Below are 27703 nucleotides of genomic sequence, written 5' to 3'. Positions count from 1 at the left end.
TGAATAACATAGTCTTGGGACGCAGGTGTGGAAAGCTTAGGCTGCATTGGCACTGTTAAACAGCACTGGGAAATATTTCCAGGCACAGAACTGTAGCTGCCTGTATTATTAGGACAGTCCCTTGTACATCTCAGCTCAGGCTGTCTCACATAAGACTCAGATGAAGTTTGTGGACTGCTCACAGCACGCACTTTATGTGGTGACTGTGCTTTTCTGGAGGCCAAACTGGTTAACCAGGACAATTGACTATCCACTGTACAGGCTGCCATCAGTGCTTACAAGACGTCCCACATATTTAATTTATGAGTTTTAACCCGACCCTCAGGTTCAAAAGCAGAACCAAAAGGCTGTATCCCTGGATGCCAGACCTTTCAGACCCAGAATAATGAAGAAATGGAAGCTGTTCCTGAGGCTCCCCCCTTGCAGATGATGCCATGACTAATGGGTCTTGGTGGAGACCTCTGTGGGCCAGTATTTGTTTCCCTTTTCCTCGTGGTGTGCAGGGAAAGAAAAGTCATTAGCTCATTAGTGGTTGCTGGCTGGTGGCAGTGCTGCTTCCTTATGCTCATGGAAGGATTTGATCCATTCTCAAGCCAGACAGGCTGAGGAGATCCACAACCCCCCTAATCTGATCCAGTGCTCCTGAGCTCTGTCCCCAGTGAGGACACTGCTGTGTGCAGGGGGCAGCTCTTGCTGCAGGCTGCACAGCAGCAATCCATCTCCTGCTGAAACAAAGGGATGCAAGTGACAAGTGATCAGGACCTGGCCTGGGTCACTGGTCAGCAAAGTTCTCACTGTTTTCTTGCTGTGAGAAGTCCATTTGGTCAGGTGTCCCCACGGCAGCCTTGCAGGAGGGGATGTTCTGAACTGGTGGCTGGCAGCCAGAGTGGCTGCTATTGGCTAAGGGGCACTTGGCACAGTGCACTCATCCTTACAGCTGCTGTGTGGAATCTCAGGAGACAGGGAGAGGTGGGGAGAGGCTGGCTCCTCCCCACATCCCACCTCTTCATTTAGGCTGTGCTAGAAAGAAATTGCCCCCCCTATAAACAGCCTCAGAGATTTCAGAGGAAGAGAGCCACTTGAGACTGGGCTGCAAGAGCCCCCAGGATGAGGATAGCCATCCTCCTGAGCCTTCTGTTCCATGCTGCAGCTGCTTCTCACCAACTGTGAGTGATGCTGAACTCCTGTTTCAGTCTCTTTCATCAGTCTAGCTAGATGGACTACATCCCATGCCATCAACTCTCATGCTTCCTGCTCTATCAGGTCACCCCAGGGAGTAGCTGAGGCATACACCTTGCCTCCCATGCCTTAGTTTGACTCCTGCAGGTCAATGCAAGCTTTATGGGGTCTTCTAGGTCAGACCTTAGGCCCAGAGATGTTTGCTCTGCAGTTGCAATGCAGATCAAATAATTGGTGTCTAGACTGCAAGGTTATGAAACCACCTCTTCTGAAGACTGCATGGGATGTTTTTGGAGAGTTCAGGAGATGACTGGATAAGGGGTTTGAAAAAGATTATAGGGCTATACTTAACCTAATCAAACAGAAACTATTTCTCAAGTTTCAGTGAAGCAACTGCTTTGCTGGGCTCACTGTTGGTTTTGAATGCTGAGGGAAGCCATGGCACATTGCTACAGGATTCAGCAGTAGTGGGCCACAGCAGGACAGCTTTCTTACACCTCTTGAGACCTCAGACTGATACCACCTCTGCTGTGTCCCCCACCACAGACATTACCTGGTGGTGATCCCTGCAGCTCTCCGGTACCCATCCACCCAGGTTGCCTGCCTCCACATCACCTGTCATGAAGCAAAAATTCAAGTGAATCTGGCCTTGGAGCGCTCTGCAGGACGGGAGCTCTTAATGCAAGAAACCATCCAGAAGAAGAAGACTTTCTTGTGCACTAAGTTCTGGGTGAGCCACCCTAGGCAGATGCCATCACTGATTTTCCTTTCTGGAAATTGCTTGTATTACTCCCTCACAAGGGGTGACATAGCTGGGGTCTACTTTGTCCTGGTGTGAGCCTTTCAGGAAGGGGAATGGGTGGTGTCCAGGGATGCACAGCCCAACACAGCCTCTTGGTTAGCACTGAATTTCCTTTCTGAATCGAATTTTAAAATGAAATTTACATTTGTTAAAATCTGCCAGAGTTCTGGATACCACCTGTGTCCCTCTCCTCCATTACAGACCAGATGAAGCAGCTTTAGCTCTTCCTGAAGGACTTGTGCAGGTTCACAGCTAAAGCTTGGGGAAATCTTGCAGGACATACTGCAGTTTCTGTAGTACCTGAAATCAGGCAGCAACTCAGCTCTTGGGAGCTACTGAAGACTAGTTGGATGGAAATGAATATTCTTGTTTTTCTAAACAGCATCTTAGAGGTTATTTATTGTTGGTGAGAACTTAGCAAAGGTCTGGGATAAGGCAGACATGTCTAAGCAATACCCCTTTTGTTATACTGTATATTCTGTGCTGAGGCTGCTGGGGTCTTTGGCATCCAGAGTCTTTCTGGTTGTGTTTTCTACTTTGGATTTCTTGTAAGTGCTGGGTAGCTCTGAAAGTCTAGCATTTGAGGCTGTGTAACTGCTTGATCTCTCTCTTTTGATTATCTGCTACCATCTCTCACCTTTCTGTCATCTGCCCATCTTCCTGAACAAGTCTGAAAACTCAAAAGTGTCAGGTGCTTGCTTGTCACCAGTGGGATAAAGAACAGATTCCATGGCATGCAGGGCCTCCTGCTGCTCATGTGGGACTGTGTGAGATCTGGATGTGATCTGGTTTCAGAGGTTGTTGCTGATTGCTCCCTCCTGGCACAGTGGGAGGGAACCAGTGAGTTGTTCCTCTTTACTGTCAGAAGATTACCTGGGGCCTGTGTGCTCTCCTCTCTCTGTCTCTGCAGGTTGCCCCTCCAGCTGATGGCACAGAGGAGGTTGCCACTGTAAAACTGACCATCACAGGAGATGGGGTCAATGTTGAGGAGCAGAAAAAGGTCCTGATCTGCAAGTCCAGGAATGGCACCATCATCCAAACAGACAAGCCCATCTATGAACCAGGGGAGACAGGTGAGATGCAAATGGGAGCAGCTGAGGGTCCCAGGCTTTTTGCTGGTTGCACCATGTGGAAAGACTGTGATGCCCTGCAATGCATGAACAACCCTAGCAGAAGGCTTTGAGACCACATCTCTTGCTGAATGGTGTTCTCAATGTTTGTAATGTCTGGTTTGTGATGGCTGTGGAGTTGCAGGAGGCAGTAGATAATGATAACCATGTCCATGGAACCTTCCATGTGGGAATGTTTGCATCAGACGTTACCACAAGTGTGTCTAGAATGGAGGCAGGAGCTGGGGAAGCACATGGAACAGGGGTCTGTAGGGAAAAACTGAGATCTGATAACATATTCCCTGATTTCCTTCCTCAGTGAAATTTCGCATTGTGACTCTGGATGAGGAATTCCTTGCACTCAATGATTCGGTAAGAGTGTCCTGGGGGCTGTGGGAGAGGCTGCCTTGTACCATGCATGCATCCTACCTCCCTTCCACCCTGCTCATCTGCCAATGCTCCAGCTTTTCCACATTCATCCCTGGCAGGTTTTATGAGTATGCAGAGGGCAATAGTAGCTGCCAGGGAGATGGCAGAGGTGTGCATGTCTCTTGCCCTTCTTGGTAGAATGGTCAGGCAGCTGCAAGTACGGGACATATTGATTCCTGATGTGATGGTGTCACAGGGGGAGTGAACAGGTTGTAAATCAGGTTTTCCTTCTTGTGGGGAAGGGTGCTTTTAACCTGCACCCTAGAAGATGGAATTTGGAAAGTGCTGGTTAGACATTTTTAGGACAAACTTTTTGATTGCAACAATGTGGAAATGTGTCCAGAAAAGGAATTTTAATCATTGGAGATGTTCAGAACTCAGCTGGAGAAGGCTATGAGCAATCTGCTCAGGAAGACATGTTTCAGCAGGATGTTGGATTAGGTGGCCTCCAGAGGGTCATTCCAAATTATGTGATCCTATACCTCTGTAATCCTCCTAAGACCACACCTGAACCAGAACTAGGTTTGTTTGGGTAGTGACCTCTGGGTTTTTCTGTCAGGAAGTCATTAGTACGTACTGTGTGACCTCCAGATTAGTTTTTCCTTTCCTTTTCTTCACACCTTACTATAATGAACCCACCTGGTATTTCTCCCTTTTTTTTTGTGGCATTTGTTTTACTTTGTATTGTTGCCAATGCTCTTACGTTTCCAAATCACTTTGGACATCCTTCAGAGAGAGTCCTGAGTCTGAAGTACCTTGTGTGTGGTGCTGGCATATGTTTCTCTCTTTTAATGTTTTTGCATTTTTTCCTCCCCAGATTTCCCTGTTTCTCCTGGTAAGTGATGTTGAAATCTTGTGTTAGAGTAATGGAGATGGCAGTAGTTTCACTGTGCTGTACATATTCAGTTTCTGGAAGATTTTACAGACCTCTGAGTGGAATAGTAGATCTTCTTTGTTTTTTTGTTGTTGTTGTATGTTAAATTTTTAAACTAACATACTCCTTTCCGCTTCTTTTTTATGCACCTCTTTGAGGTTATGCTCCCAGGCACTTCAGTAGAAATCTGTTATTCTAGACTTGCAAGACAATAAATAGAAAACTTAGATTCTTATGAAAGAAAGTTACAACTGTGAAGAATCTTTGCTTAAAATCAGACTTTAAATAAGTGCAGAAGGAGGCTCAGATGCTGGGAGCAGAATCTGAGCATTATGATGTCTTCAAAATTTCCTGATCAGTCTACACCAAACCTCATTTCCTTAGCTATAGAACCTGGTAGTCTACAACACTGAAATCCTGAAGCTCAGTTTCTATGGGATGGGGATCAACGAGATGCTGGAACAACTCCCTCTTTCTTGTGGGTGCAGGACCCTAAGAACAACCAGATAGAGCAGTGGCAGAAGGTGGTCCCTCAGGATGGCATTGCAGACCTGTCTTTCCAGCTGAGTGAGGAGCCCCTGCTGGGAACGTACGTCATCAACGTCACCAGCGCCAGCGCCAGCGCCTACGGCAGCTTCTCCGTCAAGGAGCGCGGTATGAGAGAGCACGCAGGGTTTGTCCGAGCTCCTGACAGCACCCTGCACTCCTGGCCCAGGAAGCAGGGTGTTTATTCCTCCATAACCATCCCAGGAGCAAAAGTTGTAGTCATAGAAAAGAGTCTGAGCTGAGGCTCAGGAGAGCCTCAGGAGAGGAGATTGCTTTGGGACCTTGGCTTAGCGTGTGGGAAGAGTGTTGTGCATGGCCTCAGACTTTTGATGCAGCTGATTCCTATGGATGCCAGAGTCAGATAAAACAAGGCAGTTTAGGATGGACTTTTCCAGAGAATATGAAGTCCAGTGGCCTCTCACTTCACTTTCATTCCCTAATCAGCTGTATTGGGAGGCCAGCCTTCTCTCATTGAAAATAGCTGTCAGAAGTACCAGGGACATGGGCGTGTTTGGTTTTAGTTTGGGAAGGAGCAAATCATCCAGGGCCTACACACAAATCTGTTAAAGATACATGGAAAATCTTTCCTTTCCCTTCTTACCACCTTCCTTCTCCATTCCTGTCCCTTATTCCACCATTGTCTGCCTTTATGTTAATTCTTTGTGAAGGCTGTCCCTGGCCCGTGTTTCCTACAGTTCTCTGTTTTTCCCTTCCAGTGCTGCCAAAATTTGAAGTGATCTTTGAGGCCCCAAATCAGATTTATGCACTAGAGACAACCTTCCCGCTCCGGGTATGTGGCAGGTGAGGATCTGACTGGAGGGATGGACCTGTGCTCATTTCTGGCCTGATGTGCACAAGCTGGATGGGAAACCATGAGAAGCCAAAGGGCAAGTTTACTACACTTCAGTCACAGGAAGCCAGAACCTTCCATGGCAGCTGTTTGCACCCTGAGGCAACACAAAGCATTCCTGTAACTATCATTCTGATACTCTAATGCCCCTTTTCTAAAAACACTCCACAAATCTCCACACACAAAACCTGGGGGAACAGCCTACCCTTTGACAAGCAACTGTTTGTGGGACAGGACATGACAGACATGTGGTGTTCATCTCCCTGAAGAATAAACTCATGGGAAATGATGGGAAGCTTTTCCAGATTATGCTTAAGTGGAAACTAGAGGGAGGAAAAAAGGAATTGCCCCAGGTATAATCCAAGGACAGCGCTACAGTTAGCCCCATGTAAAGGTGATTTTTTAATAGAAGGCACTTTCTAAATCACCCGTGTTTCTGGTCATAAGATGATGAATGGCTTCAGCACATCCTGGGGTTCTTGCAGGTGATGCTGATATATAGTTACAACACTCTAGTTACCCAAAATAATTTAGTTTGGTGCTAATTATATCATAAAGCCCTTCATCTCCTATCACTGCACAGCCATGTGCTGACCCTGCTTGCTGGGTCAGGACTCCTGGGCCTACTCTGTGGCTGCCACTCCTGTGTGAGAGTGTGAGTATCCAGCAGGGAGAGGTCTCTGGGGCTGTGCAAAGCAAGCCATGTGTTCTCCCACCCTGTGTGACTGTCTCTTCCTTCCCCTGCTCCCCCAAACAGATACACTCGTGGGAAAAGCGTCCAGGGGATGGTTCACGTGAGCCTTTGTCAGAAGATAGCCCCGTTCCTGCCCAGTGCTTCCAAACCCGATCTCTGTTACAAATTCAGCAACCAGGTGAGATGCTTAGGAAGAGCTGAGCTGTGTTCAGGGGCATTTGTGCTCAGCCTCAGGGTAACATGAGGCTGCTGAGTCTTTTAGTTGAAGTAACAGCAATGTTAACACATTTTTTTGGCTGCTTGGCCACTGCTACTGGTGCTGCCTCTCAGCAGCTGTGCCTGATGATTGTGACTGGGCTCATCATGTGCCTGCTCCACATCCTGGGCTGCAATGCCAAAAGGAAAAGCACCCCGACAGCAGGGATTTCGTGCCACTGTTCCTCTGCCTCTTCCATAACTTCTAATGCAAGTGCCTCTCTCAGAGCTTGTTTCTCCTCCCTGTACTTTCAGACAGATGAGGCCGGCTGCTTCTCCACAAACGTGAGTCTGTCCTCCTTCAGCCGAGACTTTCGCTACTATCGGGACAGCATAGCTGCAGAGGCCTCGCTGGTGGAGGATGCCTCAGGTAACTCTGGGGTTTCTGCTGCCTGGGAGGATGCAGGTGAAGATGTGCTAATCTGACCAAAAGCACTGGAGACTTTCAGGCTAGCAAGGGATCTGAGCCTTCTGAGCCCACTGGGGCCTGCTATGTAACCTTGCAGATAGAGACAGCGGCTCTTGATGGCGTGACACACTCACTCTGAGTGTGGTGTCAGGTGCTGAGGCTCTCTAAAAGCTAGCAGTTAAGTGGGAGAAAGACCAGATCCTCAGAATCTTGGGCAGATCACCAGTGGAATGTGAAATGTGTGTGCAGCTGAGCTTGTCTATCCCTATTACCAGTGGGTCACTCTGCAGGGAAATTGCTGAGGAGTGCTTGGCTTTCTTGTTCCCTCTCTCATGTTTCTGTCTTGCTGCTTTCATTCAGAGATACAGGTCAATGCTTCCCACAAATTACTCATCTCCAGGATTGGCGGGATGGCCTTGTTTGATGATGTGAATTCTTACTACCACCCTGGACAGATATACAGAGGAAAGGTAATTCCAAGTTTCTTTGAAGGGGAAAGTGTGAGCAATATTTCACAATAACCTTTACTTACTGTCTTTTCTGACCCCATCTCTAGTCAGGGGCTTGGGAGGGCACAAACAACTCCCAGAAACAAAACTCTGGAATTGTCCAGTGTCACAATAACACCCAAGACTGCCATTTACCAAATAACCCATGAGGGAGAGCAGCTATGGGCTCTAATATGGGGGGGTAGCAAACCCAAACATCTGGAATTTCAGCAGCCAGGAAGTCTTCTGCTGTGAAGGAGTGGAGAGCACTGGAGGTTGGACCAGATGACCCACTGTGATCCCTTCCAACCTTACCCATTCTGTGATTCTGTGAATGAACATGGTAGTGCAAGTGGTAATATGACAGGAGCAGTGGCAGTGTTGAAAAAATTATTAGTGACTGAAAGAGTGATCTTGCTGTCTTTGGAAACACTGCTCCTGACTTGGGGAAACCAGAGATTCTGTCTGCTAATTAGATTCTTCTGCACTTCTCTTGCTCCCCATGATATTCTCAGATTAAAGTAATTGATTACCAAGGCAAAGCACTGAAGAACAAAGAAGTTCTCCTTGTAGTAAACTGTGCTGAGCAGCAATTTAGGCAGAAGTACATCACTGGGGACTCTGGAACAGTTTCATTTAGCCTGGATACCTCTGCCTGGAACAGGACCTTGGCCTCCCTGGAGGTAAGAGAGGAAGGGTGGTCTTGTGGCAAGGGTATGTCTGCATGTTAGAGCTGTATACTGTCCCACAAACATCTTCCTTGTTCCTTCCCAAGGGAGAGTAACTCAACCTGAAACACCTCAGCATGTTCTAGATCTTGGCTGAGATCTTGCCTCTCTCTCTGAGAGCTTATTCTCCAGGTCCTGGTTGCTTTCCTCACGAGCTCTCCACAGAGAGAGTTGTCATTGGCATTGCTCAGATTGTCTAACAAAGGTGATTTGCAGCCAAATTGTTTAACTAGAGAAACTAACTGGTTTGTTTTTTTGTCTCACCAGGCAAGTGTGCTGCATCAAGATTCAGACAGAGAGCCTGGGACAGCTGACTTGAGTTACCAACGAGCCTCCTATTTCATCCATCCATTCTACAGCACCAGCAGGAGCTTCCTCTCTATCGTCCGTGTGCCAGAGACAATGCCCTGTGGTAAAACACAGTCTGTCCAGGTGGACTTCAAAATTTATGAGGAAGACCTGGAACATGGGCCCAAGCGTGTCATTTTCTCCTACTTTGTGAGTTTCTGGGAAAGCACTAGTGGGTGACAGCTGAAGGCCCAAAATCAGCATCTCTTAGAGGTTCAAGGCTGATATTTGATAGTCTTGGCTCAGGCCAGGACAGGGAGTTCCTCCAGTCATCATGGAACTGGTTTTGATTCTGGTACTGCAGAAACAAATAGCAACAAAGGCAGAACCTTTATTTTAGGCTCTGCAGAGGTGCAGGGCAGGTATTGGCCTTACCTGTCCTCCCCCCACTTCGTCTCTGAGCTCTCCATACTAACTGAGAGCAAATAAAGCTAATATTCCTCCCCCAGCCCCCATTTAATATCTCAATTTAATTTCAGGGTTTCTTATTGATCTCAAAGGCTATGTGACTATGTGACCATCCCTTTCTGTGTCCTTCTCTAGGTCACAGGGAAAAGAGGGATAGTCCATGCAGGTCAGCAGACTGTTTGGGTTGGGCTGCCAAGAAGTAAGTGCACTCCCCAGTATCATGTCATAGCAAGCACTCAGTGGTCTGTGGCATCCCCTCTTATTGGGACAAGTGGTGTTAAGCCTCCCTGCAATGCAGGGGTGGCTCACCACTTGTGTGCTGTGTCAGAGCCCTGTGCCTTTCCAGATTTCATGTTCCCTTTGCCCTCCTGCTTTGTACCAAGAGAAGAATACTCAGCATTTCCCAGCCCATTTTGATCTGACAGCCTCTGTTGTCTTCAAGTCTCCTTTTTCTACTTCTCCTGCAAGCAGCACGAAACTGCAGTCTTACTCTCCATAGCAACTGTGTCTCCAAATAATCTGGGTGATTAGGATGCCACATTTTATAATTTTGGTATCTGTTGACCCACTGTTGCCTATTTCTCCAGCTCTTGTTTTTTGATTCCTAAATTATAAGTATTCTGGGATAAGGTCATCTCTCTGTTGGTGATGGGATGGGAGATGTTGGGTGAGAGGATGCTTTGAAAGATATCTGAGAATCTCACTCTTTGTGGAGCCAAACTTGAACTCCAAAGTACTGTTTCATGTCCCCAAGGCAATAAACAGAAAAGTCTTTTGCTGGTCTTGAATACCAGATCCAGAGATGTGCTGATTGTTCCAGCAGTCTCCAGAAATCTTGTTGGTCTTGAAAGACTTCAGTAAAGGAGGAAAGGATTTAAACAGGCACATGCAGAATGGTAAAGATGATCAGATTCTATTTTCGCTATCAAATCCACTTCCTCTTATTCCCTCTCTTCTCCATCTAGTGCTGGAAGGCTCCTTCTCCATCCCTCTTACGTTCAGCTTGATCTATGCCCCAGCTCCAAGACTTGTTGTTTATGTCATCTTCCCTAATGGAAAAATCATTGCTGATTCTGCCATCTTTAGTGTCTCCACGTGTTTCAGAAACAAGGTAGGGTTTGTGTCTGAGGCTGTGACTAAATGTGTGAGCAGGGACGTGTCTGCTGCAATGAAAGGAGAGCTGTGTTGCTGTGTGTGGCTGACACTGTGTGTGATGCTGTCACAGGAACTGCAGTTTGTGACTGGTGAGGTGTGCTGTGATGTTTGGAGAAAGTGTATGCTCAGCATTGTGGGGGCTGCTGCAATGTTTGGGAAAGGCAGAGAGTTGCTGTCTGTCTCCATGGGCAACTGCAGCCTGGTAGGATCATAGATAATCCAGCCCAGCACAGATCATTTGTGTGGTTCTCAGGAGAGCTCAGGGCTGCTCTGCTGCTGCAGCAATTAGAATTGCTAGTATGTGGTATTGGGATGGCATCTGAAAGTGGATGATGGAAGAAGTGGATTTTACTGGCCATCCAGAAAGGGCTGAGTGCATCTGGTCATTGTGACATCCTTGGCAATCTGCTTTCTTGGCTGTGTCTTGCACTCCAAAGGTGAATTTCTGAGAGGGCATTACCCCTGCTGCACAGCTCCACAGCTCCACAGCTGCTTGTCTGCCATAGACAGTCAGATTCAATCAAGAGCAGGAGGAGTTTCAGGAAACTGAGGCCAATCCCACAAAGAGCCTGGAGATAAGGACTAGGCTTATTTTTGATCTGGGGCCCCAGAAGAAGGGGCTTCATAAGACAGCTGTGAGGTGTGTGACCATGGCTGGCTGGTTTGCTGGGTAAAGAAGAGAGAGCTGTGCTCTGACACGGGAATGTCTCCATGTGCACACTGAAGGCTCCCCCTCTGGCATCTTTCCTGTTAGAACCTCAGTGTTGTCTTTTTAAAATACCTCCTGGGGGTCCTTGGGAGGTTCCTTGGCTGCCTATTCAAGGCAGGTCCTTGAAAACTCTCTCTTCATGTAGGTCCCTTCCCTGCTTGGGAAGTGGTGGGTGACCACCCTTAGAAATGTCACTCAGGCATTGCCTGCATTCTTCCCGTCCAGGTGGAGCTGAGCTTCTCCACGCCAGAGACTCTTCCTGGCTCACAGGTTGGCCTCCGCCTGCAGGCAGCTCCTGGCTCCATGTGTGCTGTCTGGGCTGTGGATCCAAGTGCCTTTTGGATGAAGCCAGGAAAAGAACTGAGCAGCCACTCGGTGAGTGAGCCTGCTCTGACTTTTTCCCTTCCCTCCTGACGCCATGTGGGAGGGAGGCCACTGCACCTGTGCAGAATTTAACTCCAGGAAAATTGAAATCACGGCCTGGAGGGATCGGCAGCGCTCCCAGTGTGGATGGGTAGGGATTAGGGATTAAGGAAGATGTTGAGCCTCACTCGGTGGTAAAACAGCTTCTGTGCTGGCACTCTCAGAGGAGAGCCCAGGAAGAGTGACAGCGATCCTGGGCTTTCTGGCACATGTTCATGTAAAGTAGCCAGAAGCAACTCAAACAGGCCTTGGATGCGGGAGAGGAAGGGAATGCCAGGTTTAATTTGCACTGATTTTTTTCCCTTTGCTTTCTCAGATCTATGGGCTGTTCCCATCTGTTTATAATGCCAGGTATCCTCACCAAGTGTCTGAAGATGATCGTTCATGTGGGCTCCCAAATTCCGATGAGCCTGATGTGTTTACAGCATTCAGGGTAAAAATGGTTGATTTGGTGGGTTGAGATAATTCATGAACTGAGGGAAATGTGGGCCCTGACTTTACCAATATCCAAGGGATGCTGCTGCAGACAGGACAGTGAACAGGTGCAGTTTAAGCCCTTGTAACTCACTTGTTATTTGAATAGGTGATTTGAAATGTATAAGGAAAAATCATTGTGTGGTTGCCACGCTTGGGTTGTGTGACTCAGGATGCCAAGGATTATTCATTACTTTAATTGGATTTCACACAATTTGTTTAATCTTCATAGCATGAGCAATTGCACCCTGCAGGCAGAGAAGGCATAGTACCCAAATGACCATATGTTTGAAAGGAATAAATTTGGCTGACTCAGGCCAGATGAATTACCTTAGAAGAGCTTGTTTGCCCATTGCGGGGGATCTGAATTATTCCTTCTTAAAATGAAGCAAGAGAATATAGAGGACAGCCAGGCCCCACTGCATGAGGGGACAGGAAGGCACAAGGGCAGAGGGCAGAGAAGAGAGGACAATCTTCTGGTGATTAATTTTTTCCTACAGGAAATGGGGTTGAAAATTATGTCCAACACCAATATCAAGAAACCCAGAGTATGCCAAACCACTCCATTGACAACTATGCTACGGGGAAAAGGAATATTTATTTCCAGGCCCATGTTGACGTTTGCCCAGCCCCATAAACTGTATAACAGTAAGCATTTGACAGCTTTTTCTTCTTACATGGGAGGCTTAGTCTTTCATGTGAAAGCAGTCCTGGATTTGAGCCAAGAGGCAGCACTTGCTGTAAGTGCAAATGGAGGAGGAAGAGGGTTTCCTGTCCCTAAACCTGTTGTGCTAATGTGAGGGATGTTAGTGGGATGTCTGATCCCAGGTTTTATCTCTGGAGTGAGGGAAATGTTGCCTGTCCTATGGTGCCTCCATGTGCAAGTAAACCCTAAAGCACCTCTGACATTTGAAATGAGGCAAGGGATTTTAAAATTTGGGACAGCACATTTTGTTCTGTTGCCATGTTTCCCAAGAGCTGACTGCAATTGCTGCAGCCTGAGCTCTGCTGGAGCTCCTCTGCTCTTAACCAGGACCTGAGGACCCTATGGTGACTATAGGTCTTTGTTGCTTCCAACAGAGCATCTGACATCAACCTATCAGCCCACTATGTTTCCACCTTTTTCTGCAGCTGAAGAGAAAGCACACAAGCATTTTCACCAAACCTGGCTGTGGGATTTGTATGCCGTGGGGTGAGTAAACTGAGCAGTGGGGGTTTAGTCTGGGTCATTTTATGTGGCTGGGAGAGGCAAGAGATGCAGCTGAGTTTAGATCAGAGGCAGCTGTGCAAGACACTTATTAAGGACATACATCATGGGGCTCATACCTGTAGGCTGTTCATTGCTGGAGTTGGTGTATTCATTAAATGCATTTTCCTCTACTAGGAGTGCTGGTCATCCATGAGAGGTGGCTGGCACAGGAAGATAGAAAAGCATGAGGAGCAGCCAACAAGCTTAGTTTACTGCCTATACTCTGCTTTTGGTAGTCCTGGAGGCTTGCATTTCCCAAAATGTGCTCGCAGATGTATCCTGGTATCCAGGGGGAGCTGATGTCCATAGAAGTCTTTCACAGGACTGAAAATTGTGTCCTGTGAGAAAGGTTCACTGTGTACACAGGGCCTACTGAGAGAGCTTTTGGAGATTTTTCATCTGAGACTTGAAGATTTTCTTGTGTGTCCTCTGAAGACTGAATTATGCTCAGGCCAGATCCTGAGTATATTTCCTATCAACATCTGCCCTCTCCCACTTCCACTGTCCTTACAGATACATCTGTCTCTTCACCCCTAGCAGCAGATATTTCCTCTGTGACTTGTTTACCAACATGAACTGAGCCACCAAAATTTTCTGTGTTGTGTGTGTTGCCTTCCTGTACATGCATGGTGAAATAAGCTGAATAAAATCAGCACCTTTAGCTGTATCTGCTCTTTGTGTTGGCTGTGGTGGCAGCTGCAGAACAGTCTGCTCCTCTCAAAAGCTGTGATGTGTGCACAGGACAAGTCTCTGCCCTGCCCTCATGCTGGGCTTTAAGCTGTCAGTGTCTCACAGGACAGAGAATGGCTGGATCAATCTCATCTGCTAAGCCCTACTCCTGCTCGTCCTGTTGCTCTCTTGGTTTCTGGTTTCTGGTTCTCCATTTCTAGGCCAGAAAAATAAGACTGCTGACATCTGTAAGTCATTTTTAGATGTGCAAAGGGCAAGTGCTGCTTGTAAATGATGACATCTTGCAGCCATGTACCCTATTGACCCAAGTATTCAGTCAGTAGAAGCACCTGAGATGGGGTCCCCACTTCTACAAGGACTTGTAACCCTGCAAGGGCTGCAAGTTCAGTAGGGGTTGGGCTGAGGTGAGGGGATGGGATGCTCTGCAGAGAAGAACACAGAGCAGGTCACCTGGCATGGCATCATTCAATTAAATGTTTCTGTTGCTGTCCACTTCTCCCCAGCCCCAGTGGGAACAAGAGCATCACTGTCACTGTGCCTGACGCCATCACAGAATGGAAAGCAGGAATGTTCTGCACGGGACGGAACGGCTTTGGGTTTGCTCCAGCCTCCCGGCTGATTGTTTCCAAGCCCTTTCTTGTGGAGCTGCCACTGCCATCTTCTGTGGTCCAGGGTGAGACCTTCAACTTGAAGGCCACAGTCTCCAACAACCTGCAGCAATGCATGAGGGTAGGTGAGCCCTGATAGCCTCTGCAAGGAAAGCAGGACATGGCTGACACCTGTGGCCTGTGATCGTAGACTCATAGGGGAAGGGACTTTAAAGATCATCCAGTTCCAAATCCCCTTTGAGAAATCATGGCAATTCAGTGACGTTCTCTCTGACTGGAAAAGGCAAAACATTACCCCCACTTTTAAAAAGAGAAATAAGGAAGCACCCTTGACATGCTCAAGAGTTGGGCCTGTGAAAACCCCATGAAGTTCAGCAAGGCCAAGTGCAAGGTCCTGCACGTGGGTTGGGACAATCCCAAGCACAAACATAGACACACTTGTTGCCCTTGATAACCCTGGCCAGGATGCCAGGTCTTTAGCTTTCCCAACCTGATCCCTGGCTAGTCAAACAATCTGTGTGTATTCCTCTCAGGCTGTGCCCTGCTTCTACCCTCTGTCGGCTTCCTTTTTGTATTGTTGATGTTTATTTATTGCCACCTGCCATCCCTTCTGCCCCTTCAGATCCAAGTGACCCTGGAGGAGTCTGCACACTTCCAGCTGAAGCCATGCAAAGGCTGTGCCTACAGCAGCTGCTTGTGTGCTGGGGAAGCCAAGACCTTTCAGTGGAGTGTCACAGCTGAGCAGCTGGGTGAGAAGCACAGGGAGGTGGGGTCCTGGAATTGGGAACGGATGGGACCAAGGTGGGGGTGTTTTGTAAGAGCTGACATAGAGTGAGGAGCTGTTTGCTCTGCCAACCAGAGTACTTATTTGCACCTATCCTATGGTCATGGTTACTCACAAGCCTGTGCTAGGAGGTACAGAAACATATAGGGGTCTGATCAAATTTTTTGTTGTCAGCAGGTGATGTCTATTGTATTAACAGGAAGTCTTTCCTCAGAAAATGTCTTATGCACATAAATGTGTGTTATTTTCAGGGCTCGTGAACATCACCCTCAGCACAGAGGCTGTGGCCTCCAAAGAGCTCTGTGGTGAGGAGACACCATTTGTCCCAAGACAAGGACAGAAAGACACGATCACCAAGCTCATTCAAGTCCGGGTCAGTCAAGCTCTTCTGTTACCTAAGCCTCAAAGTAGGCTTTGTGCCATTCCCAGATTTTGTGCATGTTAATTTTGGGAGTTACTATTCAAAATGCTATTCAAAATGTGCAATTATCATCTCAGGGCCTGAGCTGGGCTCAGCTGTGAGGGTTGATGGATATAGAAGGTAAAGGGATGTCCTTCGCTTCATACCACGGGAAACTTTAAACACTCTTTTATGTCCTTGCCTCCTGAGTTCTCTGCTGAATCTTACGGCACCATTTTCACAGATATTCAGAATTTAGGATACTCTGAAAATGCATGCTGGTTTCTGATCTGAAGTGAAAATGGTTGAAAGTAGTTTGTATTTTTGTGTGAAAACGATGATACTCCAGCTGACTGTCCACCCTGAACCAGGATTCTGAACATACCTTCTTCTAATCCACTTGTAATCCCGTTTCTCTCCTGGGTGCTCATTAAAATGCTACTTTTATGTGCTCCAACAGCCAGAGGGAGTGTTGGTAGAAAAGGCTCACAGCTCCATCCTGTGTCCTGAAAAAGGTAGATGGATTGCTTTCTTCTTTCACCCTGTTCATCCCCCTCTTCCTGTCTAACCACCTTCTGGGTATTCAACCCAGAATAGTTCAACAAGTGGAAACTTGTTGAACAATTTTCTCTGTCTGCATGATGAAGCTACAGAAGCGTACTCTAATTGCGGTGCCAGCTAGGGCTTTCTCCTAGGCAGGGATGTGGGGAGGTCTGCTCTTTAACCATCCATATCCCTGGCACTAAGGTGACAGCTTGAGGCCTTTTTCACCTGTGCAAATAAAACCACACTACTGAACATGGCGAGGCTGGAGGTCATGGCTTAGGATTGCTGTTCCTGACTTGAATTTTATGGTGTATGATGGGGCCATCATACCAGCTGATTTTGAGAGCATGAGGAGCATTGAGGAGACAAAACTGCAACTGAAATCTTAAATGAGATGGAGTAACTTCTGTAGAGAAAAATAGGTGACTTTGACCCCTGAGGATTTCCAGGAGAAAATCCTCTCACAACTTCTTTATAAAGAGGGGTGTTAGGACAGCACAGTTACCATGAGGTAGATGCAGGAAATTAGGGGCAGAATGGGACATAGATTTTGGAAGTGATTTACAGCCTCTGTGACAGAAAAATGGGAAGTTCAAGACAGCCTTGAACAGTTTCTGGGGTTTTGAAGGCTTTTTTTCATCAGAATCTATTTCTTTTTGTTCTCCCCACACCTTACCTGACTGGTGTCAGGGAATCCAGCAGAGGAGTCTGTGTCCCTGGTGCTGCCTCTAAATGTGGTTGAAGGTTCAGTCAGAGCCACCGTCTCAGTCACTGGTAAGGAGTTAAGCTATGGTGGTACCCTTGCAAACCCCATATCTCTGAGTTTAGCCCAAGGAAAGCCCAAATTTCCCCACACACCACTTCTGAGTTTTCCAAGGCTCCACTGCCTTGTTCTTCTCCTGTGTGTGGCTGTGTTTCCTTATTACTGACAACGTAAAACACGCAGCAAGGGAGAGAGTGTTGTGTTGATGAGCTTCCTTGCCAGGATGGGAATGTGTACAGCTCATATGAGGAGCACAGTGGAATTGATAAGGTGGCTGGACAGAGGTGTCCCCACACTGCTGTGCTGGGCCTGCCTTGCTTGGTGCACTGCTGAGAATGGTCACAGGTAGGAGGAGGTGACTCTTACTGCCTAGGAGGTGGTCAGGGTGCTTATGTTTTGTCTCAGGGGACCTCATGGGGCTGGCACTGCAGAACCTGGACCACCTGGTGCAGCTGCCCCACGGCTGTGGGGAGCAGAACATGGTGCTGTTTGCCCCCGTTGTCTATGTGCTGCAGTACCTGGAGAAGACGAGGCAGCTGAGCCCTGAGATCAAGGCCAGGGCAGCAGGATTCCTGCGCAATGGTGAGTGCAACAGAGCCACCCTGCCCCTCTGCCTTCCCCTGTGGCCAACGTACCAGGTTCCCTCTCCCCTTCCACCTGGAGCACTCAACCACCCCATTCCTGCACAGTGACTTCATTGCAAATACCATTGTGAGCACTCATGTCCTATCCTGCTTCCCAGGGTACCAGATACAGCTGCAGTATCAGCATCCTGATGGCTCCTACAGTGAATTTGGTACCAAGGATGAGTATGGTAATACTTGGTAAGCCCTGGGCTCTCTCCCTGCTGTCTACCTGCTCTCTGACAGCCAGGAGGTGGACAGCGTGAAATCCTTGCTGTCCTATTGGATCCAAAGTGTTCTAGAAGCTTTGTGGACTGGGGCACCCCAGTCCTGGTGATGAATTGATCTTGAACCAGCACATTAGAAATAGCACAATAGGTAAAGAGAGATGCGCCAGTTTCAAACTCCCACTTTTTTTCCTCAACTTCTGCTTAGATTATTTCTTTCCACTAATTTCTCCTGCTCTTTCTTGCACTCCACCTCTCTCTGATTCTCTCTTCCTTCTTTCATGCCTTTTTTTCTGTTCTCCTCAATCAGGCTGACTGCATTTGTGGTTAAATGCTTTGTTCAAGCCAAGCCATACATTTACCTGGACAACCGGATTATCCAGGCTGCTCTCAGCTGGCTGGAATTCCACCAGCTTCCCAGTGGTTGCTTCAAAAACGTGGGACAGCTTTTCCACACATTCATGAAGGTAGGAGCCAGTGCACCTTGAAGGACAGCACCAAGCAGTTCTTGCCAAGTGTGCTGGTAATTGTTTAAATTCACTTGCCTGTGTTGTAGTGCTTTCTTGAGGGGGAGCAAGCCTGGGACTCTCCTGAAAAGCTTCATTATTTGCCTAATAATTTTCTCAGCTTTTTGGATGTCTATGCTTTTTTTTTAGGGAGGTGTAGATGGGGAAGTCCTCTTGGCTGCCTACATCACTGCTGCATACTTGGAGGCAGGAGCAACACCAGAGGTAAATCCTGGGATTCTTTGCCATGCTCTTGCCTTAACATTTGAATCTTAATGAACTTAGTGGTAACACTGGGGCAGGCATCAGAGCACCTTGGAGGGACTTGTGGGCAAAGTAATTGAGTGGGTGAGGAAGATTTTACAGCTTCTCAGGAAAAACTCTCCCTTTGAGTACGACGTCCCTGGCAGGGAGAAAGTGAGGTTCAACTACTGGGAACCACTGGACTTCATGGCTAGATACAGTGTTGGCCATTTCCCAGGAATGAGCTGTTAATTCCCACTCCTTCCATGCCCTTGCTCGTCCTACCCAGCTGAAGGCTGATCATGAGGTGGGTGGAGCTGCTCCCACAGTCAAGTAAATAGACATAATGTAATTCCTAATACGGTTGAGATTCACAAATAAAGCAGAAGTCTGGGAAGGGAGTGCTGTAGGGCAGCTGTAACTGCATGGTTAAGTAATGACAATAAGAGGGAGCTCTTACAAGTGCTAAGGATTGTAGCTAGTCACTAGGCTGTGGCACAGGCAAATAAAAAACCAATTAACTTGATGGAGAAACACAATTGTAGACATTGAGAAGTGAAGCTCTCTGGAAGTCAGAAAAGTAAGTGAAAAAGCAATGCTTTTCAGTGGAACAGAAAGCAGTGGCCTTAGGCAAAAAAAGGGAAGACAGATGGAAATTAAACTTCTTTCTGGCAATAGATGTCCTTCAGGTCACCCCTTTTTCACCATAGTACAATTATTCACTGTGAAGGTGAATTAAACACAGTCACCCTGCTCAGCAAGCTGTGTGTACTCATTAGCAGTTGTGTGGTTTTGCTGTTGTTGTGTTTGGCCTGGGAAAGTAAGACATGGTGGTGTTACTCCCTCAGGAAAGTAAGGAGCTTCAGCTGTGCTCATTTCATTAGAGAGCATGGCTGAAGCCCAAAACCAGCTCAGGGGAGAGGTCTGTCAAGCACCTTCCACCAAGGGCTGAAGATGCTGCTACTGCTGACAGGGAGAGTGCAGGCCCGGGCACAGAGTCACTGGAGTGAATAAACAAGGTGCTTTCTGGGCTGGCACAGAAATGTGTGCATGCTCCTGCTCGAGTCCCAGGGGTTTGTGTGTGACCAGCAGCGTGTCCCTCTCGCCTGCAGAGCTCGGTGGTGCGCAGGGCTCTGGGCTGCATCGCTCCTGCCCTGCCCAAGGCTGCCAGCCCTTACACCCAGGCCCTGCTGGCCTACACCTTCGCCCTGGCTAAGGACTCCCAGCGCACACAAGAGCTCCTCAACGTGCTTGACCAAAAGGCAATCAGAGCAGGTACGGGGGCCTTGGAGCCAGGGGAACGCTAGAGAAGGGACAGGTGACCTTTCTGAGCCCTTGGTAAGGTGCAGCTGGGAGGAGCACAGTCTCACCCTCCAGGCCCTTCACCAAGGAGAGCTTTTAGACATCCACTGAATGAGCTCATGGTGTGTGCTGCCAACACTGTGGTGGGGGTGCTGATTTCCTTCAGATCTCTTGCCCTTTTCTGGCACCTGAAGCGGAGGTTTGGTTTTGGGAGACTTGGGCATTCTTGTGCAGGACTGCAAAATGCCAGAGAGGAAAGTAAAGTGCCCCATGTCTTGTTAGTCCCTGACCCTCAGGGCTGGCCAGTGGACAGCTGACTAGTACCAGGTTGTTAGTGGACTTGGCAAACAAGGCAATACAGAATTTGGACAACTGGGAGGTAATGCATATGCACATTATTGCCATATTAGTTTTTGCATATCACCTTGGTTTGGAATATGGAATTTTAGGTATTGCAAAATACATTGATTTTCAGCTGCCCTGGTGATATGAAAAAAAAAAAAAAACCGCCAAAAGGTGTTTACCCAATGATCTCTGCAGACACAAGCCACTGTGTCTAGGAGGCTAGGCCACAGGAGTTCTTCCCTGACATCCCTCAAGATTCCCTCTGCTACCTTCCTTTCCCAGATGGGCAGATCCACTGGAGTCAGACCTCATCCAAGCCCAGAACCAGTACCAGCCCTTGGTCACAGCCAGTGCCTGTGGATGTGGAGCTGACAGCCTACGTCCTCCTGGCCCTGCTCTCCAAGCCAAATGTCACAGAGTCCGACCTCACCATGGCCTCTGGCATTGTGGCCTGGCTCACCAGGCAGCAGAATGCCTATGGAGGCTTTGCCTCAACACAGGTAACTCATGGCTAGGGAAGGGGATGTTTCTTGAGAAAGAACCTCTGCAAAATACGTACACAATGTATGGAAGTGTAAATGCTTTGGGCAAAGGAGTCCTTGGATATGGAAGTCCTCAGGACACTGGTTTCAAGTGTCTCTGGATGTCAGAGATGCAAACGTAATTGTGTTTTCCTTTCCAGGACACAGTGGTGGCCTTGCAGGCACTGGCCAAGTATGCAGCACTGACACACAGCACACAGGGGGACGCAGAGGTGAGGGTGAGGTCCCATGGAGGCTTTGGGAAGAAGTTCCAAGTCTCCTACCAGAACCGGCTGCTGGTCCAGGAGGCAGCACTGACAGAGGTCCCGGGCAAGTTCTTGGTGCAGGCCCACGGCAGCTGCTGTGTCTTTACTCGGGTAGGTTCCCACAGACCTTGCTGTGGCCACCCTCATCCCCTCAATTGTCAAAACCAAAACTCTGCTGCACCTCTGTGGAAGGAAATGTGCATTGACTGTGCTTTAACCCCAGCCTGCTGCCAATGCAATAAACCTGTGTGTGGGAGGAAACAGACAGAAAATGCCCAAATATGAGGACCATGATGCTTCCATGGCTCTCAAGAGTACTGGAAGATGAAAATGCTTTATAGTAATCCCACTGCTGTGTGCCTGACTTGCACAGTCTCAACTGAAAGTTTGAGAAGGAACCCATGGAAGGTTTCCAATCTGAGTGAGCTTTATTTTGGGTACTGGGACGAGTGTGCTTACTGCATATCATTTATCCATTCACTGTCTGGGGTCCAATCTCAAGCAGTTGAGTAGCCAGTGGAAAAAAAAGGTGTCATAGATGATATATAGCTAATTATCAATGTTTTAGTCTGTCTTTTTGTCTCTCCCTGCAGATGGTGCTGAGGTACAACACACCCTCCCCACAAGACTCCACATCCTTTGCCTTGCAAGTGAAAACTGAGCCTGTCAATTGCACCAAGGACAATACACGCTCTGTTACTGTCCATGTCAATGTCAGGTGACTCTAAACATCTCATCCCACTTGGGAAGGAAAGCTGGGCATGGCTGGAGAGCAGAGGGGTGCTCCTTGGCTGCAGTGGAGGCACCGGGCAGTTTCAGCAGGAGGGAGGATGCAGAGCCTTGGCTCTTGCTGAGAGAGGTGTGCAGTAGTCAGCTCAGACTGGGGATGCTCAGAGCAGTGCAGCCCCATCTTCTGCATCCTGTGAGAGGGAGCAGTGACTGCCTGTCCCCAGCCCTGGCTGGGCTGCCTGGCTCAGGGCACTGCACACAGGGACTGCTGGTAAAGGGAAAGGAAAGCTGGGAGAGATTCTCTTTTTAATGTTCTCCCCAGAGACTCTCTTTTTCATCTTCTCCCCCAGGTACAATGGGAAGAAATCCACTTCCAACATGGTGATTCTGGAGGTGTCCCTACCGACTGGATTTGCCCTGGCTCCAGGATCTGGGATGTCTGTAAGACTTGTGGAATCAGGGTGGGCAAGTGGTGTCAGTGGGACCATCTGTGCCCAAGGAGAGGGGGAGGCTGTATGGGAAGGTTGTATAGGGAAGGTGTTGCCTGTCTCTTCCTTGAGCAATCTTACCATCCCTTCCTCTCTGCCACACAACAAACTTGAACACATACTGTTAGCTGTTTCTGTGAGTCTTGAGGAGGGTGATACTTCTGACCCAATCAGCTTAGCATTCCCCTGTCAGCTAAGTGCCCTAGGCTCTTGTCCTTGGGGTTTGCAGGAGCTGAGTGGCCCTGCAGGGAGATCAGCCTGAAGAGATAAGAGTCCAAAATACATTTTGAAGTGAGTGCATGAGAATCTGCCAACTCAGATAAACCTTGTCGGGATATCTCACACTTTCCTTTCAAAAGATAAAACTAAATGCTTTCTCCTCTCTCCTGTCCTAGCTGCAGCATGGACACTCTGTGAGAAGAACTGAGAAAACACAAGGAGGTGTTGCCATCTACTTGGACAAGGTAATGTCTGTGCTGGTAGAGAACCTGAAGGAGTGGAGAGCAATGCCCAAATTTTTGGGAGAATCCAGGACTGGGGCTAGCAGATCAGTATACTCAAGATTCATCTTGAAGTCCAATGTTTGAGTCTACAGACTTGCTATTGTCAATTAGTAGGATCAAATTCAGGTGAGGAATAAAAAGAACAGCCCATAAGTGAACTGTCATTTATTTTCTTCCCCAGCTGAGCCATATCTCTGACACATATGTCCTGCATCTAGAGCAGGAGATTGAGGTGACCAACCTGAAGCCAGGCCATGTCAAGGTCTATGACTACTACAGCCCAGGTCAGTGTGCAGCCATGGGGTGCCAGGGCTGCCTGGGTGTCTGCACTTGGCTCTGTGCAAGGATAACTTAGATCTCTCCTCTTCTGTTGCAGAGGAGCAGGCCCTGGCTGACTATAATGTCTTCTGCATCTGAGGTAGGTGCAAATCCCCACCTCAGTCCCCTGTACAGACCTTCCTGTGCACCCCCTCCACTTCTCTGTGTCCTGCTGGAGCCCTGTGTATCTCTGATTCAGCATGTTCCCTTCATCTAGGACTGTATCTGAAACTCCCTAAGCAGAATTCATGGTACTAGTTTCAGCTTATTATATTTGGGTATGGAGAGTTTCTCTGTCTGGGGAGGGGCTGAAGTAACACAAAGATAGTGGATCAAACAAAAAACCCCTTTCCTTTAGAGTCCTCAGTGAGAGCCTGTGCTCCCTAGCTGTTAGCATCCCAAATTAATAATTTGGGTCATATTATTTGCTCTCTGGGTTACTCTCTCTTCTGCTCTCATTTCTCCAGGGACTTGGACTGCTTCCTTACTGTCCACTGCTTCAGCTCACAGGGATCTCACTAATGCAAGATGCCTTAGGACAGTGGGGCTGCTGCGTTATTGCTCCTGGTATAATGAAACACCTGGAAAGTCACATCTCAGGCTTGGGATTTTGGTGCTGGGACACATCTGAGGCTGGATTTCAGGACTAGCTCCAGCCTAAGCTATGCTGCTCATCCTGACAGCCATTACCTAGTGAATTTTTTTTTGTGTGTCTGATTAACTCTGATTGTTTTAATCCAGGGATTTTCTTGCTTGCAAAAAGATGAAAATAAAATACAAATCACAAATCTGGCCACTGTGGTGTGTGTTTGGACTCTGTGACAGCCTTTACCTGGGAAGAGTGAGCAGAGGCAAGCTCTGTATCTCAGCTGTGTCACTGGCATTCATTTCCTCCAGCACTGGATTCTCCTCCAGCAGTGTTGTGCAGCCATCAGTATGGGGTGAGGACTCCTAGTCCTGCATGGAGACTGATCCCACTGGGCATCATCTCCTGCACACAGATGTAGCTGAGCCATAAGGACTTGGCTGCTGGTGCACTTTATGTGGATGTAAATCTACCCTGCTGTGTATGAAAAAAATAGAAAGCAGAAAGAGACTGATTTTAGTTTCTGCACCTCCCATGGAGCTGGATCTTGCACAGGACAAGTCAAACATGAGTTGTCAGGAAGGGGTGGTGCCTTAGGGCTAAACCCCCTGCTAATGAGTGAGGAAAGTGAGCAGGGTCTTTGCCCCATTACAAGGAGCTGGACAGGCAATTCAACAAGCAAAGAGTAAATGAAAATTCAACATCTACCACTGCTTTTTAAAATCAAACCTCACGATTTAAGTGCTGGTGATCACAGATCTTTTAGGTTGACAGTGACAAGTCTCTGTATAAACAGGTGACTCTCCACAGACCTTCCCTGGAGCTGGCTCTGAGAGTGTGATGGTTAAGTGCAAAGGCAGGCTTAAGAGTGGAAGGGCTGGAAGACAGGTGAGGGTTGAGGGTCAGGATTTGGTTACAGCCCTGAAAGCTCTCCCTGTCCTGCTGGGATTTGTGGTGGTTTAAAGGGAGGGATTTGGAAAGCGTGTTTAAATTTTAACTATCATGCTCCAGAGTAATCCTGAAGACTCAGCAAGTCCTATCTGTGAGACAAAGACATGAGCATTTCAAGTTTGTTTGTTTGAGAGCGAACACACTGAGGAGATGTGCCAGCAACGCAGGCTGCTGACAGCCTGCTCTGTGCTTCATGTGCAGTTTAACAGGGCTAGAATGAAAGCATCAGCAGCTGGATGGTAGCAATACCTTTGTGGAGCACCAGAAGTGGCTGAGCTGATGTTGCACCTTTGTTTAAACAGGTGCTTTTCCTCCTCTCTTTATTCAATTTCCTCAGTAGTCCATGAGCAATGCAGATCTCAACACTGCAGAACAGAATTTTTATTTACTTTCTTTGAAACTTTTTAAAAACACTTTGCAAATATTTCTGCTTTCTTTGCAAATGTCTTCTCTCTCCCTTGCCTTTACCACTGGCAAACTCTGTCCTTGCTGATACCAAAAAGCAGAACTGGAGCCAGCCAGGCCTACAGCTATTAATGGTATTTGGAGAGTGCACTGCCTAGAGCTTGGAGTCTTGCAGAGAGGGAGGAACTCCACCTACCACTGCCAATGCCACCAAGTCCTTACAATCTGTTTTGCAGAGCTTAGCAAAGCACAGTCTGAGAAAAATCCCCAGCATAGAGGTTTATTGGGAAAACAACTCCTGTGGTGGTTATACACACACAGGGATCCAACCTACCCCTCGCTGACACCATGAGGGGTAGCTCATGCAGGAGCCCTTTACTGCATACAGAGGTCACACACACAACCCCCCAACTCCTGTGCCTATGTGTACACACACTCTGGGTAAAAATTACACTTAGTGTCACTTTTGACTCAATATCCACTGTTATTTTTATTCCAGTTTCTTAACAACTCTTCTGTGTCCTTTAAAATGTTCTTTATGAGATTTAAACAGTAATACCTGTGATGGTATTACAGACAGTAGTACCTGTCTGGCTACTAGAGAGCATTTGGAAGGAGGTGGCTGTCTTCCAAGAGAATTTAAGGGAAAACCCACTTTTCTACAAAACACATCTATTTATTATTTATCTCTCTGGCTTAAACGTCCCCTCTCTGCCTAGAGCAGCAGATGTCAAACATCCCAGTCTTTTTTTTATCCTTCACAAAATGGAGGGGTTGTGGTGATTCAGGCTGGAGCTTGCTGGTGTGCATCCTTCCATTTAGCTTGTGATCAGCTCACTGCTTGAGCACTGAGAACTACTGGCTTCCAGGGACACAAATCCACTCTGGGTGTGCCTCTTGCCTGTCTCTGGGCCAGCTGATGAGTGGATCTGTGGGCTGGGGAAAGATCTCAGCACAGGACAGCACCCAGGTACTGTGTGTCCTGTCACCAAGTCCTGGGGGGTGCAGAGCCCTGCTAAGAAGTGCTCCCTTCCCCAGTGCCTCCTGCCCACCAGCAGCTGGTCACTGTGCTGGCAGTAGGAAATGGAGATGGCAGATGAATCACACTCACCAAGCCTGCCACTTTGTTTTTGTTGCTCCTACATTTATTTAATTCTGTTTCACTGGGAGTTAGACTGGATTGGGTGCTCAGGTGTAGCTTCCCAATCAGTGCCAAGCCCAGAACTTCAGAGATGTTTACATGTCTGCTCTCACAAAACAGCTGCTGGAGTGAGTGGGAGTCAGGACACCCTTTGCCATTGTGAGCCCCTGTGCTGTTATGAGGGATCTGGCTGTTCCCTGGAACTGCTGTGGATCTGCTGTGAACAAACAAATGTCAGCTGGGATTGTTCAATGGGCACTGCCTGTACTTTTTGAGACCCACGGAAAGAAATGAAGGGCAGCTCAGTGTCAGAATGATTCACATTCTTGCTCCAGTTCCTGTTTGCTTGTTTGTCCAGGTGCATTTATGCATTTTTCCCAACTGCTGGCACCAGCAGCTCTGACCTGAACAAAGCCCACGGAGAGGGAAGGGAGAGAGAGGAGTTGTATCTGCCCATTACATGTGTGTGCATGAGTGGGTAAAAGAAAGACCCAAAACTGTTTCCTTGTCATGGTCAGTCTGTACTAAAGCAAAGGAAAATATTACTAGGCTCTACATGTTTAAGAACTCACTTTGGTACTGAAGAATTAGTGGTACATTTTGATATGAAATGACCTTGACACTAAAATTGAAGAACTTCCTTATTTTGGGAATAAGTAGTTTCAAGAACCAAATTCTCTTTTCAGTTATGGTAAGGTACTCAGGGAAAAGTTCAGTACAATCAGTGGACTAACATATATAAAATTAGCATGTGGAAAGAAGGCCCCAAACCAGATAGTGTGTGTTCCCATCACCCAGGGCTTGAGCATAGCCTTTTGGTAGCTAGGCAAGACTCTGTAGGGCTTCAGCCATGCAGATTTTGACCTGCCTGACCAATGTTTAGCCCTCATTTCCTCCACTGGTGAGGGTGTGAGTAGGTTGGCCTTGAACTGTAGCACAGAGCAATGTGATACAGCTGGGGTGAGTTGCAGCTGTTCAATTTTCTCTTCAAACTGAAATGTCTGTAGGGCAGAGGCAACGTGAGGAGTCTAGCTCTGCTTGCTCCCTGTGCTTTCCTCCTCTGTGAGGGAGCAGTGAGCTATGCAAATATACTGAATTTGTACAAAGCCTGGTCTCCGTTTCAGGACTGAGACCTGCCTTGGGTGCTACAGACTCAGAAAGCCTGGGGACAGAATGACCACAAGGTGAGCTCCAGCTGGGTGCACATGCCAAGGGGTCATGGGACAATCCAGCTGGAGGCCAAACAATGGGACTTGGGCTGCATCTGGCCCAGGGAGCAGGGGCAGTGCAGTGAGCAGGAAACAGGCTGCTGGTTGGAAAATAAAAGGCACATTTGTCTGAATGATGCTGCTCCATCCATGGGGGAGTAGGAGAGCAGTGAGGCCAGAGTCCAAAAGGACTTGGATTGGCTGGGGAGCATCCTGGGTGGTACAACCCTGTGCCTGCAGCACTATAAATGCAGGAAAGAGGTGGAGGGAAGGAAACCTTGGGGCTTTGTGTCTGCTTCCTGGGAGAAACAGCAACAACAGCAGGTGTCCTGGAGACTTTGGAAGGAGAGGAGAGGCACTCTACTTTCTCTCCTGACCAGCGCTCCCAAGGAAGCCACCCCTCTGGGATTCTCCCATTAAA

At 47.9% G+C, this 27703-nt stretch overlaps 1 protein-coding gene across 1 annotated transcript; it reads left to right on the top strand.

Annotated features, from left to right (window-relative positions):
* Positions 1 to 820: 820 nt before the first annotated feature.
* On the top strand, positions 821 to 23773 carry LOC129135175 (alpha-2-macroglobulin-like protein 1). The gene is made up of 35 exons (XM_077174128.1): positions 821 to 1166; positions 1726 to 1909; positions 2892 to 3054; positions 3410 to 3467; positions 4869 to 5047; positions 5656 to 5740; positions 6547 to 6661; positions 6994 to 7108; positions 7508 to 7617; positions 8151 to 8318; positions 8631 to 8861; positions 9255 to 9318; positions 10085 to 10230; positions 11209 to 11358; positions 11723 to 11839; positions 12381 to 12528; positions 12961 to 13072; positions 14323 to 14548; positions 15050 to 15176; positions 15463 to 15584; positions 16072 to 16126; positions 16848 to 16931; positions 17326 to 17502; positions 17663 to 17744; positions 18081 to 18237; positions 18427 to 18501; positions 19632 to 19794; positions 20449 to 20666; positions 20849 to 21064; positions 21547 to 21671; positions 22033 to 22123; positions 22566 to 22634; positions 22855 to 22957; positions 23050 to 23091; positions 23459 to 23773. Exons 1-34 carry the CDS (start codon positions 1108 to 1110, stop codon positions 23088 to 23090), a joined length of 4335 nt encoding a protein of 1444 aa, XP_077030243.1. The 5' UTR covers positions 821 to 1107; the 3' UTR covers position 23091; positions 23459 to 23773.
* The last annotated feature ends 3930 nt before the right edge of the window (positions 23774 to 27703 follow it).

This window comes from Agelaius phoeniceus, chromosome 2 (assembly GCF_051311805.1).
Source record: "Agelaius phoeniceus isolate bAgePho1 chromosome 2, bAgePho1.hap1, whole genome shotgun sequence".
NCBI lineage: Eukaryota > Metazoa > Chordata > Aves > Passeriformes > Icteridae > Agelaius > Agelaius phoeniceus.
This window is presented reverse-complemented; position numbering and strand designations above follow the sequence as displayed.